This window comes from Nicotiana sylvestris, chromosome 10 (assembly GCF_000393655.2).
Source record: "Nicotiana sylvestris chromosome 10, ASM39365v2, whole genome shotgun sequence".
Classification (NCBI taxonomy): domain Eukaryota; kingdom Viridiplantae; phylum Streptophyta; class Magnoliopsida; order Solanales; family Solanaceae; genus Nicotiana; species Nicotiana sylvestris.
The window spans coordinates 80,464,746-80,481,249 of record NC_091066.1 but is presented as its reverse complement, the minus strand read 5'-3'; the positions used below and the strand labels follow the sequence as shown (position 1 = coordinate 80,481,249).

Here is a 16,504-nt window from a genome sequence, read left to right as displayed (position 1 = left end):
CGTAGCCCTTAATTTGAGATTTGCCTCTTGGGATTGCTTCTTAATTACATTCCGAACTTGTTCGAAATGTCAGTCCCCGATGGGGTGGCCATGGCCTAAAAATGAGGGTTGCCTTTTTAAGGTCTTATGATCTCGAGATTTTAGTAGTTTGATTACATCAATTTTTTGGACGGCAGTATCCGAGTACGGGGTAAGTTGCTCGATCTTCAGTTGTGATCGGCCCTTAAGCCTGTTTTCACGACAGACCAAAAGTAACAAATTGTAAAGTAAAATTTTCTCTAAGGAATGAAATATTTGGCAAGGAAAAATACTTTTCTCAATAGATTATACATGTTTGTCTTTAGGGCTCGAGTAATCTACATGGGCACGGTTCGTTTGACCATTTGGCCCATAAAAAGTTTTACCTATCGAGACCCTATTGACAGGAATTACCTTCCTTGTAACAAAATTAACATCCGAGGGTGATGCCCCCCAGTATTCGAGGTTGATTGTAAAAAATTCTCAGATACTTTTGAATTGCCTCAAGGTAGCACAAATAATGGTTGCCTCGTTAAAAACCTCGCTGGAAAAATTCACTTGGGACAAAAATCGGTCCAAGGGAAAAAGAGTGCAGCGCATGCTTTAAAAGCTAAGGACACTAAGCGGGAGAATTCTTTGATGTCTTCGATCGGACACCTACAATTGGTTAGTATAAAATACAAATGAAAATGAAGAAGGTCGTACCTTAGCAGTAATATCGTTTGAAGAATTATATGTTCCAATTGTTTGGTAGTTACTTGTCGTCCATCGTGCCAAGTTTGTAAGATCCCTTTTAGATGATTTTGAGGACCTGATATGTTTCCTCCTAGTTCGGGCTATGTTTTCCTTTGTTTGGGTCTCGGGTATTGAGGGTGACCTTTCTCACGACTAAGTCCCCGATTTTAAAGTGTTGAAGATTGACTCTTCGATCGTAATATCTTTCGATCCATTGTTACTGTGCGGCCATTCGAACGAGGGCGGCTTCTCGCCTTTCTTCTAGCAATTCAAGGCTTGTATTCATAGCCTCATAGTTTGACTCTTCCGTTGTATACCGAAACCTGAAGCTAGATTCCCCGACTTCGACCGGAATCAGAGCTTCAGCACCATAGACTAAAGAGAACGGTGTTGCCCCCGTACTGGATTTTGACGTTGTTCGATACGCCCAAAGGACCTCGGGTAACACTTCTCTCCATTTTCCTTTGGCTTCATTCAATCATTTCTTCAGATTTTGGATGACAGTCTTGTTTGTTAATTCGGCCTATCCGTTCCCACTAGGATGATACAGTGTTGGCAGAATCCTCTTTATTTTGTGATCTCCGAAAAACTTTGTCACTTTGCTACCGACGAATTTCTTTACATTGTCGCATATGATCTCGGCAGGCATTCCGAATCGACATATGATGTGATCGCAGATGAAGTCTATAACTTTTTTTTCTCTGACTTTCTCAAAGATCTGTGTTTCAACCCACTTAGAAAAATAGTCAGTCATTAACAAAATGAACTTAGCTTTAACTGGGGCCAATGGTAGAGGGCCGATGATATCCATCCCCATTTCATGAACGACCATGGGGATAGGACTGGGTGAAGTTGCTCCCTGAGTTGGTGGATCATCGGTGCATACCTTGATATTTGTCGCATTTTCGAATAAATTCTTTAGTGTCCTTTTCCATAACGGCCCAATAGTATCCTACTCTAATGACTTTGTGAACCAATGACTCGATGCCAGAATGGTTACCGCAATTGCCCTCATGAATTTCTCGTAGGATGTAATCGGTGTCTCCTAGTCCCAACATTTTGCTAACGGTCCATCAAACGTTCTCCTATACAGTGTTCCATACTCTGCCAAAGTGAATCGTACGACCTTAGTGCGTAGAGTCCTTGATTATTTAGGATCCGATGGAAGCTTCCCGTTCTTTAGGTATTCGATGTACTTATTCCTCCAATCCCAGGATAGACTTGTGGAGTTTATCTCGGCGTGTCCTTCTTTGATTACTAACCTTGAAAGTTGTATATAGTCCCCGAGCTGAGCTCATTATCTTCGATCGATGATCCCAAATTTGCAAGGGTGTCAACCTCGCTATTGTGTTCTTGAAGTACGTGTTGTAGCGTCCACTCTTTAAATCGATGTAGAGAAACATGTAAATTGTCTAAGTACATCTGCATCCGATCTTCCCAAACCTCGAAAGTTCTGTTGACTTGATTTAGCACAAGTTGGGAGTCACACTTGGCCTCGATGACCTCCGCTCCCAAGCTCTTAGCTAGCTCGAGACTTGCAATTATGGCCTCATACTCGGCCTCATGGTTAGTCAATTTCGAAGTTTTGATAGATTGTCTAATTGTATTTCTTGTGGGTGGATTCAAAACAATGCCTAGCCCGGATCCCTTCACGTTCGATGCGCCGTCTGTGAAGAGGGTCCACACCCCCAATGATGCACCCAATTTTAATAATAGTTCCTTTTTAACCTCGAGTACGAGGGTTGGCATGAAGTCGGCCACGAAGTCTGCCAGGATTTGAGACTTGATGGCCATTCGGGGTTGATACTCGATACCGTACCCATTAATCTCGACGGCTCGTTTGGCCAATCGACCCGAGAGTTCGGGCTTGTGCAAAACATTAGAAGAGGATAAGTGGTCACCACACAAATTGGGTGGCACTGAAAATATGGTTTTAATTTTCTAGAGGCATTTATTAAAGCAAGCGCTAATTTTTCTAAATGTGGGTACCAGGTCTCGGCTTCATCTAACGTTCGACTAACATAGTAAATAGGAAATTGCATACCTTGCTTTTCTCGAACTAGGACACCATTTACTGCAACTTCCGAGACTACCAAATATAAGTAGAGTTGCTCATCACTTTCGGAGTATGAAGCAATAGTGGGCTCAAAAGATACCGCTTTAGCTCTTCCAACGCATGTTGACATTCTGGGGTCCAAGCAAAATTGTTCTATTTTTAGCAGTGAGAAGAACCTGTGACTTCGATCTAAAGACCTCAAGATAAACCGGCTTAAGGCAGCTATCCTCCCTGTTAATCTTTGTACAACCTTAATGTTGTCCACGACTGTGATGTCTTCGATTACCTTGATTTTATCGGGGTTGATCTCAATTCCCCGATTTGACACCATAAAGATGAGGATCTTTCCCAAACCGACCCCGAATGCACATTTCTCAGAATTGAGCTTCATGTTGTATTTTCTCAACATGTTGAAAGTTCCCTGCAATTGTGCTAAATGGTCCTCTTCATGCAGGGACTCAACTAGCATATCGTCAATATATACCTCTATTGATTTACCTATTTGTTCTTCAAACAGTCGATTCATTAGGAGTTGGTAAGTAGCGCCAGCATTTTTTAGCCCGAACGATATTGCATTATAACAATAGGTGCCATACTTGGTGATGAATAAGGTCTTTTCTTGATCCTCCGGGTTTATTTGAATTTGATTGTACCCGGAGAAAGCATCGAGAAAACTAAGGATCTCGTGGCCGGCCGTGGCATAGATCATGTGATCGATATTCGGCAGAGGAAAAGAGTCTTTGGGACATGCTTTATTTAAATCTTTATAATCTATGCACATTTTAAGTTTGTTCCCCTTTTTAGGGACTGCAACTACGTTTGCTAACCATTCGGGATATTTTACTTCCCGAATGGATCCTACTTTGAGAAGTTTTGTTACATCGTTCTTGATTAATGCATGTTTACCTCGGATTGGGGCCTTCTCTTTTGTTTTACCGGTATGAACTTCAGGTCCAGGCTCAATCGATGTGTTGTGATCTTTGGTGGGATCCCTGTCATATCTAGGTGGGACTAAGCAAACAATCTGTGTTATTTAAAAGGAATTGAACGAGTTTTTCCCTAAGCTCGAGAGTTAACCCCGTACCCAGGTATACCTTTTGATTGGGAAGATGCTCGATCAGTATGAGTTATTCTAGCTCCTCGACCATTGACTTCGTTGCATCAGAATTATCGGAGGTTATGAAGGTTCGAGGTATCATATAATCTTCATCCTCGAAGATCTCCTGCTCCTCCAATGGGCCGAGGCTGGTGCCTGTGGTTGCTATTTGACGTCTTATTTTCCCTTTGACTCTGATCCCTTTGTTGGTGAAAGCGTCGATACTGGTACTACTTCGTCGATTGCAAATATCTCTTTGGCGGTGGTTGTTCACCGTACACCGTTTTGGTTCCTTCCGATGTTGGGAATTTCAAGACTTGATGAAGCATCGAAAGTACTACCCTCATATTATGAATCCAAGGTCATCCAAGAAGCGCTTTGTATCTCATATCACCTTCGATTACATGGAACTTTATTTCCTGGATAGTCCCTGCCATGTTTACTAGCAAAATAATTTCCCCTTTGGTGGTTTCACTTGCCATGTTAAAGTCGTTGAGTACTCGAGCTGCGGGCACGATTTGATCCTAGAGGCCAAGTTTCTCTACGACCCTCGATCGAATAATGTTTGTCGAGCTACCTGGATCAATCAACACACGTTTAAATTGAATATTATTCATAAGGATAGATATCACTAGCGCATCGTTGTGAGGCTGTTCGATCCCTTCTGCATCCTAATCGTTGAAAGACAAGGTATCTTCTGGTAAGTAGTCTCGAGTTCGATTTTCCCTCGTGATTGTCACCTCGTTGTGTTTGAATAGTGGTCCTTGAGGGATATCAACCCCACCAACAATCATATGAATTATGTGTTATGGCTCTTCCTGCTCATTCTGCCTGCTTGAATCTCTGTTTTTGAAGTGGTTCTTGGCCCGGTCACTTAAGAATTCTTGAAGGTGACCCTCGTTGAATAAACGAGCTACCTCCTCCCTTAGTTGTCTGCAGTCTTCAGTTCTATGACTATGGGTACCATGCTATTTGCATATTTGATTAGGGTTCATTTGAGGTAGATCAGTCTGTAAGGGTATGGACCATCTAGTATCCTTAATCTGACTGATGGTTGATATAATACCTGACGCATCCACGCTGAAGTTGTATTCTGACAGTCGAGGTGCTTCCTTGGACCCGGTATCCCTATCGAAATAGCTCTTTCTCATAAGCCCCCAGGAACTCTGTCCCCAATCGTTCCTTCTATCATTTCGTACGGGGTTGCATCCGGGCTTGTTATTTCTCTGATCTCCACTATATGGCTGGTACCTATCTCTATTTGATCGTGGTTCTCGATCGACGTCCCTTTTAATTTTGTCTACGGGCCTGCTGGAATAAATCGAACCAATTGGAGTTCCTAGTTGATCATGTTCGGCCCTAACCTTCGATTGATACCGATTGTGTACATCGCCCAAATGACGGCTGGATATTCGATCAAATTTTGTTTTAGCTGTTGTGAGGTTTTGGAGCTCTAAGCGTTGAGACCTTGTGTAAAAGCTCGAATAGCCCAGTCATCGGTGACTGGAGGCAAATCTATTTTCTCCGTTTGGAACCGAGATACGAATTCCTTGAGCATCTTATTATCCTTCTGTCTTACTTTGAAGAGGTCTTATTTCCTCGTTGCAACTTTGATGGCTTCGGCGTGAGCTTTCACAAAAGAATCTGCGAGCATAGCAAACGAATCAATATAGGTGGGTGGTAAGTTATGGTACCATATCATGGTACCCTTCGATAGAGTCTCTCCAAATTTCTTCAATAGAACGGATTCAATATCATCATCTTCTAAGTCATTCCCCTTTATTTCGCATGTGTAAGAAGTGACGTGCTCATTAGGATCGGTGGTCCCATTGTACTTGGGGATTTCTGGCATACGGAATTTATTAGGAATGGGCTTCGGAGCCGCACTTGGAGGGAAAGACTTCTGCATGAACTTCTTCGAATCCAAGCCCTTTAGAATGGGGGGTGCCCCCGGTATTTGGTCAACTTGTGAGTTGTACGTCTCTACCTTTTTTGTCATTAGCCTTGATTTTCTTTTAACCTGATTCGATCCTCTTAGTGAGCTGCTCGAGCATCTTCATAATAGCGGGGTCAATCCTTGATTCATTGGCATTCGATTTCTCCAGTACATGTTCGATTCTGTGAACAACTTCCTATGATGTTTGGAGATCAATTATGCTTGGTGCTCGATTCTAATTTTGGAGTTGCGTTATTGCAGCTTATTGAGTCTGTAACATTTCGAATATCATGTGAAGGCTAATTCTTCCTTCTCCACCACTATGTGCATTCTGATCGACTGCTCGGGCACCTCTGCAAACACTATATCCAGGGTCAACGCCCAGATTTGCATTTAGGGAGATGTGTGAACTGACATCGATAAGGTCTGTGATTAGTACTCCCTCGTGGCTAGCTTGAGGAACTTCGATCCCTGGGGCATCTACATTATCGTTTTCTCCATGGAAACCGAGGCCGTCATCGGCATGAGTGGGTACTGCTTGCGAGTTAGACATGTTGATCTTGAAATCAAAAACACTCACAAGAATAAGCATAAAGTAGTATGTGTTATGAAAATTAATACCAGGCAATCACTATTATCCTTAGCCCCACGGTGGTCGCCAAACTGTTTACCCTAAAAGTTGGATAGCAATTAAACTTATAATGTGATTTTAAGGACTCGTAATTTTATCTAATACCAATTGATAAATGTAAAGATTAGCAGTAAAGATTAACAATAAGATAAAGAAAACCAGTCTTGAAACGTGATTCAACCCTCGAGCTTAAGTGCCCCCGAACTGAGCGGTGCCCAAAATAGTTAAGGAACAAACTAACTGATGAGCAAGAATATGAGCTAGAAAGTATTGTATTGCTTTGATATGCGTGAATGTAAGATGGTTACAAAATAATTAGAGACCTCTTTATATAGCAGAGGAATCCTAGTCATGGTATAATTCTAATTACGAAAGCAAATCCCATGATTAACTAAATAACCACCCTTGATTTGATCTGTTTCGAAATTTATATCATAATCTTCAACTAGTCACGGATATCTCGCCTTTCTTTTATTGTGCTTTCCTCGATGTTTGTCTCATTTTGTCTCGATCGCTACTCGATCTTCGATAGGTATCTCGTTCCTCGAACTCGGTGCCTTATCCTCGTACCTCGGTCTGATCCATCGCGAGGTCGACCTTCGATGCAATTCCCTAGCCTCGATCAAATAGTAAAATCGGGTAGGACCGATTTTAACCGCATACAATGATCCAAACAGAGTGTAAGTCGATAATCTGGATGTGCTATTAGTTTTATTTATATATATCCAAAGACAGTAAGTATTATTAATTGATTCATTAAAAATTATTGAATTAAGTTAAAATATTTAAGCAACATAATGTCTAAGATTGTATTTAGATGTATCACTCAAAGTATGGCATCAAATTACATTTAATAATACATAAACCATTCTGAATCTAACAGTATATTTAATTTTAAGCTCAAAGCATTAACGAATGAGCATATTTTATTTGCGGTTCTTGCTCTTCATTCGCACTCTGCTTCTGTTACAACCTTTAACGAACTCAACTTCTTATATTGGTGTGAAATGCTCCCAAGCTTCTGACAAGTCTCTTGCTGGGATTCTAATGGGTACTTTGACCATCATGAGTTTGATGGTTCGCGTACTGTGCATGAGCATGTTATTGAAAGACCAATATAGCAGCAAGACTTAATACTTTGGGAATGAAAGTGGATGAGAATTTCTTTGTTCAATTCATCATTAACTTAGTGGCATCTGAGTGTAGTTCTTTTCAAATGAACTACAACACCATGAAAGATAAATATAACGTGCAGTACTACACGGAATGCTGGTTAAGAGGAAACAAGGCTAAAGATCAAGGAACCTACTCCACTAACCTTGTAGGCTATCAAGGAGTTGAAAATAAAGAAAAGAAACATGGAAAAGTTAACCAGAGAAAACATAATGTCAATGAGTCATCTTCTCAAGTACGTAAGTAGGAACACAAGAATGATAGGTGTCGTTTTTGGGAAAAATCTGGACACTTTCAAAAAGATTGCCTAAAACATAAGGCATAGTTCAAGAAAAAAGGTAAGCCTTGTGCTTTTACGTGTCTCGAATCAAATTTTATTGAAGTTCCTTATAATACTTGGTGGATTGACTCCGTTTCTACTTTCATGTTTCTAATATGATGCAAAGATTCCTTACAACCTAGACTGTAAATTAGAATGAAAGATTTGTGTACATGAGGAATAAAGTGAAGGCTCCAGTTGAAGCTATCGAGACTTATCATTTAATCCTAGGTGTTGGGCGTCACTTAGACTTGTTTGAAACTTTTTATGTACCTTCTCTTTCAATAAATTTAATTTTTTTTGTCCAAGTTGAATAAAGCTGGATATTTTTTAAACTTGCAATGGATGTTTCAGTTTTTTAAGCATAATCAACTTATTTGTTTTGGTGTTATTTGTAATGATTTATACAAATTGAATCTTGATACTTTATTTGCTGAAACCCTCTTAACGCTGCATCATAATGTTGGAACCAAATATAGTTTGGTGAATGGACATTCTGCTCACTTGTGGCATAAATTTAGGTCACATATCCAAAGAAAGACCGGAAAGGTTAGTTAAGAATGAAATCTTTTTAAATTTGGATTTTACGGAACTTAATAGTTGTGTAGATTGTATTTAAAAAAACATAAAAAGAGAAGAGCCATGTGGTGCTTTTGATGTCACTTTTTTTTAGTAAGGAAAGATACTTTATCACCTTTATTGATGACTTTTCATATTTTGAATATGTTTATTTGTTGGGTGAAAAATATCAAGTAGTGAATACCTTAGAGGAATTTATTAATGAGGTTTAAAGACAACTAGACAGAAAGGTGAAAATAATCAGGCCAAACAGAGATGGTGAGTATTATGGAATATATGATAAAATTGGACAATACCCTGGTCCATTTGTTAAATTCCTTGAAAAACGCGGCACATGTACTCAATACACAGTACCTAGCACACCACAACAAAATGATAAGATAGAAAGGTATAATTGTACATTAATGTATATGGTTAGGAGATGTAAGTAATTCATCTTTACACATTTCATTGTGGATGTATGCATTAAGGGCTGTCGTTTACTTGCTAAATAGGATTCCTAACAAAGCAGTTCTAAATATTCTGTTTGAACTTTGGATTGGTATGAAACCTAGTTTAAGGCACTTGTATATTTGGGGTTGCCTGACAGAAATAAGAATTTATAATCCATAAGAAGAAACTAAATTCACGAACAATATGTGATTTCTTCATTGGTTATCCAGAAAAATATATGGATTTTACTATCTTAACCACCATACAAGAATAGTTGAAACTGGACATGCTAGGTTCATTGAGAACGGTGAATTTAGTGGTATGGAGAACCACGTAATGTGGAAATTAAAAAGTTAGGGTGTCTACCCTATACTTCTTCTAAAATTGTTGTTCCCGAAGTTGTTGTACATCCTAACAATCAACAAGAACAACAAATAAATGATCCTACTACTACCAATGAAGTTGTAGTTAATGTACCTGCAGTAGATGAATTACAAGAAGTAGCATTAAAAGGGTCTCAAAGACAAAAGAATCTGCTATTTCTGATGATTATTTAGTTTATCTACATGAGTCAGAAATTGACTCTGAAATTGATAATGATCCAATTTTACTTTTACAAGCCATCGAAAGTAATAATTTCGATAAATGGTTAGATGCCATGAAATTGGGATTATTATTGGGTTGTTGTTGTTGTTATTGGTTAGATGCTATGAAAGATGAGTTGAAGTATATAGAACAGAATAAGTTTTGAGACCTTGTTGAATTACCGGAAGGTTCCAAAAGAGTCGGGTGTAAATGGGTCCTTATGACCAAACACGACTCAAATGGCAGCATTGAATGTCACAAGGCTAGACCTTTTGCCAAAGGTTTCACTAAAAAAATAGCATCGACTATAAAGAGATATTTGTAGCAGTCCATGGAAAGGATTCACTCAGAATTATAATGGTTTAGTAGCTCATTATGGCTTAGAGCTACATCAAATGGATGTAAAAACTGCCTCTTTGAATGAAAATTTAGAGGAAGAAGTTTACACAGATCAACCAGAGGGTTTTTTCATTAATGAAAAGGAACACATGATGTGTAAATTTAAGAAATTAGCATATCACGTTTGATGAAACAAGCTTAAATTAACATATCACAGACTTAAACAAGCTTCCCGGTGGTGGTATCTTAAATTTGACGAAACTATTATCACATTTGAATTTAAGGAATACATTGTGATTGGTGTATATATCTGAAGGTTAGTGAGAGTAAGTTTATTATGTTAGTCTTGTATGTTGACAACATCTTACTTAATACTAATGATCTTGGTATGATGCATGCCACCAAGAAATTTCTTTTTAACAACTTTGAAATGAAAAATATGGGAGAGGCATCATGTGTGATCGGTATAAAAAAATTCCAAAATAGATCACAAGTATTATTGGAGTTATCTCAGAAAGCTTGTATTAATAAAGTGTTAGTGAGATTTAGAATGGAAAAATGTTCATCAAGTCCCGTTCCAATTCAAAAAGGAGATAAATTTATTCTCATTCAATGTCCAAATAATGAATTGGAACGTATACAAATGAAAGATATTCCTTATGCATCTATAGTTGGGAGCTTAATGTATGCTCGGACATGTACGAGACCAAACATCAGTTTTGTTAATGGAATGCTGGACATATATCAAAGTAATCCAGGGATGGACCACTGGAAGGCTGCAAACAATGTGTTGCAATACTTGCAAGGAACGAAAGATTATATGCTCACTTATAGAATATCTGATCATCTTGACGTAATTGAATATTCATATTCAAATTATGTCGGTTGTATGGATACAAAAAATCTATTTGTTCCTATTAGCTGGAGGAGCAACATAATGGCGGAGTGTGAAGTAGTCTATTATAGCTACATCCAACATGGAAGCTGAATTTGTGTCATATTTTGAGGCTACTATTCAGGCTAATTGGTTGCAAAACTTTATTTCAGGACTTGGATTAGTCAAAAATATTACCAAGTTGCTGAAAATTTATTGTGATAATTCTGCAGCAGTCTTCTTCTCTAAGAACGATAAGTATTCGAAGGGTGCTAAGCACATGAAAGTGAAAATACTTTGTCGTCAAAGAAGAAGACCAGAAACATAAAGTGTCAATTGAACATATTAACACTAAACTTATGATTGTCGATCCTTTGATGAAAGGATTACCGCCCAAAATATTTATTGAACATGTTAGAATTTTATAATTATTATAAAATTCACAAATTATCTAACCAATTATTAAATTAGAACTGGTTCCTTTTAGCTGATCTTAATCATCCTTATTTCTAACTTGTCCTTTTTAAAGTGATCTCTACTTAGAGCTTTTGTGATGATGACAACTATTTGCTTGTCAGTAGCACAAAATTCCACAGTGATCAAACTCTTCTCATAGTTGTCCCTCAAAAAATGATGCCTAACATCTATGTGCTTAGTTTATTTGTGATGAACCAGATTCTTGGTAATAATAATTGCACTAGTATTGTCACAAAAGATGAAGATACAACCTACATCAATTCCAAAGTCCATTAATTATTGTTTAATCCATAACAATTGAGCACAACATGAGCCATTAACCATATACTCAACTTCAGTAGTAGACAATGCCACAAAATTTTGCTTTTTGGTGGCCCAAGACACAACACATGAGCCAAGAAAATGTGTCACACCGGAAGTTCTCTTTCTATCAATAAAAACCTGTATAATCAACGTCAGCATATCCCACTAAAATAAAAATTACTACCTTTATGATATTATAGGAAAATATTAGTGGTGGCTTTTAGCTATCTCAAAATTCTCTTGACATCCTTCAAGTGAGACTCGTTTGAATTTACTCGGAATCTAGCACAAAGGCCTACATTGGAAATAATATCAGGTCTACTAGCAGTGAGATATAACAAAAAGCCAATCATTCCCCTTTACATCTTCTGATCAACAGATGAACCAGGTTCATCCAATTCTAGTTTCTTGGATGTTGCTATAGGAGTATCAATTTTTTTTGGAATCTTCCATTTAAAACCTTTTAAGCAACTCTTTCACATACTTTTGCTGATGGATCATAGTTCCATTTGAATTTTGTTTAATTTGTAAGCCTAAAAAGAAATTAAGCTCACCGATCATACTCATTTAAAATTTACTCCTCATTAACTTAGCCAATTCTTTACTTAACCTATCAGTAGTTTCTCCAAAGATTATATCATCAACACATATCTGAACTACCAAGAGATCTTTACCTTTTTCTTTCAAGAATAAAGTATTGTTAATTTTACTTCTTTTGTAGCCACGTTCAAGCAATAATTTAGATAATCTTTCATACCATGCTCCTAGAGCCTTCTTGAGTCCATAAAGTGTTTTGTCAAACTTATATACATAATCAAGACATTCCTTGCTTTCAAAGCCAAGAGGTTGCTTGACAGTCACTTGTTCCTTTAGATAGCCATTGAGGAAGGCACTCTTGACATCCATCTGATGGAGAGTGAATTACATGTAAGCATCAAAGGCTGTAAGGAGTCTAATTGATTCCAATCTTGCAACTGGAGCAAAAGTCATATCATAGTTTATGTCTTCCTCTTGACTATATCTTTTAACCACCAATCTTTTCTTGTTCCTTGTAACTGTTCCATCTTCATCAAGTTTATTTTCGAAGACCCATTTAGTGCCAATATATGTTCTGCCCTTGGGTCTTGGCACCATATGCTAAACTTGATTTCTCTCAAATTGGTTGAGTTCATCCTGCATTGCATTCAACAAATATGCATCCTTCAAAGCTGTATAAATATTTTTAGATTCAATAAGAGATAAAGATGCAGAATAAACATAGAGGTTCCTTAAAGAAGATTCGATTTTAATTCCAGGGGTTAGATCAATGATTATGTTCCCAATGTGATTAGAACTTTGATACTTGTAAGGTTTCACAACCAACTTATTTTCTCTAGATGTTCCTTCAATATTTTGCTGCTGAGAAACATGTTCATGGACATGTTCCCTCGAGGTTTGGGGATGAGTTCCTCTCTGTTCAGTTCCCCCTATTAGGTTGCCCAGGATAGAAGGAACTGTTCCATCACCTGTTCCTTCTTGTGGTGAAGCTTCAGGATGGACTGTTGTTTCATTTGAGTTTCTTACCAGCCCAATTTCTTCATCATCAAGTGTCTGCCTCTCAGGAAGAATGTTAGTTTCATAAAAAACACGTACACTTTTTTCTACATACATAATTCTTTTGTTATAAATCTTATAAGCTTTACTATGTGAAGAATATACCAAGAATACTCCCTCATCACTTCTGGGATCAAACTTACCTAGGGAGTCTTTTCTATTGTTGTACACAAAGCACTTGCATCCAAATGCCCTAAAGTGGGATATATTTGGCTTTATCCATTTAAGTAACTCATAGGGAGTCTTCTCAACAAGAAATCTAGTCATGAACCTATTTATGATATAACATGCAGTATTTATACCTTCTGCCCAGAAGCTATGAGGAAATTTACTAGCAAGTAGCATAGTCCTAGCCATTTTCTCCAAAGTTCTATTCTTTATTTCAACTACTCCATTTTGTTGTAGAGTTCTAGGAGCATAAAAATTATGATCTATTCCATGCTCATCACAAAATTAAGAAAATTTAGCATTCTCAAACTCGGTGCCATGAACAGACCTAATTCATGCAAGTTGATTATCTAGTTGTTTCTAAGTTTTTCTAACAAATGAAGTGAACATGTCAAATGCTTCATCTTTAAATATTAAAAACAGTGTCCAAGTAAACCTAGAATAATTATCAACAAGCACCAAAACATATTTCTTACCACCTCTGCTCATTATCCTCATTGGTCCACACAGATCTGTATGGACCAGTTCCATCGTCCTAGTTCTACTTACCATTTTATTGCTTTTAAAAGAGGATATTACATTCTTCCCCCTTGCACAAGCCTCACAAAATTCATCTTCCTTGAAATTAATGTCAGGCAGTCCTACCATCAAGTACTTGGAGACTAGTTTGTTGAGTTAACTTAAACTTGTATGTCCAAGTCTCTTATGCCACATGAGGGAATTATTGTCCAACACACTTAAGCAAGTGAGTTCATTATCTGAAAGTGTGGACAAATCCACCACATAAATGTTATTCACTCTATTTCCCTGCAAAACTATCTTGTCAATGGTAAGATTTATCACAAATTATTTTGTAGAGGTGAAAGCTACTATGTTACCTCTATCACACAATTATGTTACACTTATTAGACCATATTTCAGTTCATCTATTAGGTAGACATTCTCAATAGAGTAAGAATCAGACTTACCTACCTTTCCAACCCCAATGATCTCACATTTCTTTCTATTTTAAAAGGAGACATTACCTCCTTTAAGGTCCTCAAGTGAAGGAACTGATTCTTGCGTCTTGTCATATGCTTTGAGCAACCTCTATCCATGTACCATATTTGGCTACCCCCCTTCACTTAGACCTGCAAAAGAAAATCAAGGGTTAGTCTTAGGAACCCAAACTAGTTTGTGTTCCTTTCTATAGGCAAAAAGATAAATCAAATTATTTTTAGCCCAACTTGACAGCCTATTTTTTCCTAGAACAAAATTTTAGTTCTTTTGATTTGCCTTTTCTTTTGTAGTGCAATCACTCTTATAGTGACCAGTGTTACCTCAGTATGTACAAATTTTATTCTCAGGGAGTGTTAGGTACTTGCTTTTGGGATCCCACTTAGGTGCAGAGTTCCCAAAGCCTAGTCCTCATCTGTTGCTACTATTATATTTCTGTAGCCATGACAGTGCATCAGATGACTTGTTCCATTCATAGGTTCTGTCTAACTCATGCTTAAACTTATTCAACCCCCCCTTCAAGAATATTATCTATTAATCCCTTTTATACAACTCATTTGTTATTTTACCTAAATTCTCTTCTAGAGTGAGTTGTGTGTTACCAACTATCTTTTTACCTGTTCCTAACTTTAATTTTAGATTTTCAGATCTAAGTTCTACGACAATTGTATCAAGTGCATGAACTCGGCTCTTCAACACAGTATTTTCACTTTTATTTTTACAAGTCCTCAATTTCAGGTTTTTGCACTTTGCTTTTAAAATGACACACTCCCTTGACAGATGTTCCATTTTATTATTCACATCTTCAGACTCATCAATCAACTCTAGTAGTAATTCAGATATCTTTCTTTAAATAAAAATTTAATCTTGTCTTTGAGTTGAAAAACACTTACCTCAGTTTCTTTATCAGATTCTCCAATAGCCATTAGTGTTTGTTTTATCATCATCGCCATCATCAGAGCTTTCATGCGAGCTATATCCTCAAGTAGCAACCATAGAGTTGGTTGATCCTTTGTTGCTTCCTTTCTTGGGATAAACATGTTCCTTCTTCCAGTTCCTTCGTTTGGCTCTTTGCTTTTTCCATTCAATCTCCCACAAAGGACAGTTATTGATTATGTGATCAGTCTTTCCACACTTGTAACATGTATCATTTTCCTGCATATCTAGAGCTTTTGCTTTGCTATAGCTTCCACTCCTTGAAGAACCCTTTTCTTTACTTAGATACTTCTTGAAGTCTTTGGTAATCATTGTTATTTCAACATCCTCCAAGTCAGAACCTTAAATGATTCTGAGTGCCATACTCTTTTCCTTCTTAGGCACATCTATTTTTATGGTTTGTCTTCTAAGTTCATAAGCAGTAAAATTTCCAATCAACTCATCCAAAGGAAGTGTAGAAATATTCTTTGATTCCTGAATGATAGTGATATTGCTTTCCCATGTGATTGGCAAGACCCTAATTAGTAATTTCTCAATTCTCTCATCTTTAGGGATAATCCTTCTAAGAGACTTTAGTTCATTTGTCAATGTAGTGAACCTTATGTACGTCTCTTGAATGGTTTCTCCATCTCTCATGGCAAAGTTTTCATACTAAGAGTATATTAGAGTTCCTCTTGATCTTTTTACCTAATTTGTTCCTTCATGGGCTACTTGCAGTGTGTCCTAAATTTGCTTAGCAGTGGAACAATCTTGGATTCTGCTGTACTCATCTAGGCCAAGTCCACAAACAAGCCATTTCTTAGCTTTGACATTCTTTTCCCACTTCTTCAAATCCTCAACATTACAATCATCTATTGTCTTTGGCACATCTACTCCTTCACTATTTTTCTTCAAGGTGGGCAATGGACTATCAATAATTATGTCCCATAATTCGTAGTCCTCAGCCTGTATGTGATCTCTAGTCATAGTCTTCCACCAAGAGTAGTACCGGCCATTGAAAAGTGGTAGCCCAACAATGGATCGTCCTTCCCAATTTTCAGGTGGTGCTCTCATCTTGATCTTCTCCTAAGGTGTTAGCCTCTTCAAGGATAACCTGCTCTGATACCAATTAATATTTTATACTTCAATACCCCACAAGATGACATGGTTCTTCTACGAGTTTCTTACACTACAGTTGTGGAATAATAAATACAGAAAATAAAGAACACAAGTATTTTTAAAACACCCGCTCAAAAGGTAAAAAAATCACAACCTACTT

At 37.6% G+C, this 16,504-nt stretch overlaps 1 protein-coding gene across 1 annotated transcript; it reads left to right on the top strand.

The window, feature by feature from the left end:
• The first annotated feature begins 10,542 nt into the window (after positions 1–10,542).
• On the top strand, positions 10,543–10,887 carry LOC138879597 (secreted RxLR effector protein 161-like). The gene has a single exon (XM_070159212.1). It carries the CDS (start codon positions 10,543–10,545, stop codon positions 10,885–10,887), a length of 345 nt encoding a protein of 114 aa, XP_070015313.1.
• The last annotated feature ends 5,617 nt before the right edge of the window (positions 10,888–16,504 follow it).